Raw genomic sequence first — 1,761 nt, 5'->3', positions numbered from 1 at the left:
GAAGGGCTTGTCCCTCAATTAGGCAACATGTTCCCAGTCCTGAGCCTCAGGAGGCAAGATATCTGTGTCCTATGGATCAAGTAAAGTGTGGGGAGGCTCGAGAAGTGAATTCTAGAGTGTGATCCAGGAGTCCTGGGTTCCAGCTCTGCCACTAGCTCTCTGGGTGACCTCTAGCAAGACTCTTTCCCTCTTCGGCCTCATTCCCTTTGCTGAAAAGTATATGGATGAGACTAGATGATCTAGCTACAAACACCTCTACATCCTTGAGGTAGGGGTATGCTAACTGGAAGTAGCTGGAGGACCCAGAGGAGAAGCACGCAAGTCAGGAGCATGGATCCTCTGGGGCAGAGACATGACCACCTAGCCCCAACCAGGTCAGGGTGGAAGTGTCCTTCTTGGACCTGATGCTGAGAATGGCAGACTCCATGTAAAGGGGCAGAAGATAGTGCTCCTAACAGAGAAGCCAGGACATGGCCAAGATTCTGGGACCTGGTGCCCATTTTCCCACTCCATGCTCCCCTTGCTGCCTTCTATCACTTGTCCAATAGCCATGTACTGAGCACCTACTACATGCCATCCTTGGTCTTGCCTTAACAGGAGTTATCTGGGAGCCCTGAGGGTAGATACTATGTCTGCAACATCTTTGTGTTCCCAGGGCTCAGGGCGAGGCCTGAAATGCAGGATGTTTCCTGAACTGAACTTAAGGCTAAGAGTAAGTAGGCTCTGTGAGAGATGAGAGGGGCACTGGGGCAGGCCTGTCCCTCACTGTGGTGTGATGGGAGCTACTTTAGGCTTTTGGTCTATTCTCTCCAGGCCCTCTATGTGAGCAAAGGAGCCAAGAGCTTGTATACAGGTCTGGATCAGGGCCTTTAGTGGGAGCAAAGGCTCTTGGGAGCCAGCGTGGAGGGGACAGCAGAATCAAAGACAAGGAGAGGCTGGCTGGTGGGAGCAGTCATGGCCTGGAGCCCAGCCACCGTCCATGTTGGAAAGAAGCCTTTCCCTGGCATGTCAGCTGGGAGTGTTCCCTGCCAGGGCTCTGCTTACATCCATCAGTGCTGCGTTGATGTAGTTGCTGGATTCTCCATCCACCGAGATGAGGAAGGGCAGGCAGCGGTCCAGAGGCAGGACATCCATGTTCCGATTCTTGTCATGGTTCCGGGGCAGGAGCCCGATGCTGCAGTCCTCAGGCCGGACACGTGGTGTCACAATGTTGAGGGTCTGTGGGGCACAAGGACAGAGAGACAGGCATTGTTCAGATGGCTGCTCCTGAACAGAGGACACTGTGATCTTCCAAAGTCAGTCCTAACTCCCTTATCTCCACCCTCCAAGCTTGGCCATCTGGTCACTTTCTCAGGACTCCTGCCTAGATCTATTTCTCTTCTGTGGTGATGATCTACAATCACTAGTGAGCTGAGAACCTCTGCCAGGGGCTGTGTGACACCTCCAAGACAGCCAGGCAGCAGGGGCAGTGTTCCTACACACAGGCACACCGAGCTCCCAACACCTGCCAACCATTCATGTCAAATTGTTCAACTCAGGAGGTGTTGCATTAAAGGCTGGGTGGCCAGGAGGTCATATGGTGGGTACCAAACCAACCCACTGCCGTTGAGTTGATTCTGACTCATAGCAATCCTATAGGACAGAGTAGAACTGCCTTAGGGTTTCCAAGGCTGTATTCCCTTTTTTTAAAAATTGTTTTAATTTAAATGAAGTTTACATTTCAAGTTAGTCTCCCATACAAAAATTTATACATACATTGTT

General features: G+C 51.5%; 1 protein-coding gene across 1 annotated transcript in view; it reads right to left on the bottom strand.

The window, feature by feature from the left end:
* PTPRT (protein tyrosine phosphatase receptor type T) overlaps window positions 1–1,761 on the bottom strand; it is a gene marked incomplete at its 3' end in the record, with an annotated part of 923,104 nt that overhangs the window by 21,899 nt on the left and 899,444 nt on the right. Inside the window, exon 27 of the mRNA XM_012558679.1 lies at window positions 1,045–1,218. Within this exon, the coding sequence (XP_012414133.1) occupies window positions 1,045–1,218 (174 nt within the window). The remainder of the gene's footprint in view (window positions 1–1,044; window positions 1,219–1,761) is intronic.

Source organism: Trichechus manatus, unplaced genomic scaffold (genome assembly GCF_000243295.1).
Source record: "Trichechus manatus latirostris isolate Lorelei unplaced genomic scaffold, TriManLat1.0 scaffold00008, whole genome shotgun sequence".
NCBI lineage: Eukaryota > Metazoa > Chordata > Mammalia > Sirenia > Trichechidae > Trichechus > Trichechus manatus.
This window is presented reverse-complemented; position numbering and strand designations above follow the sequence as displayed.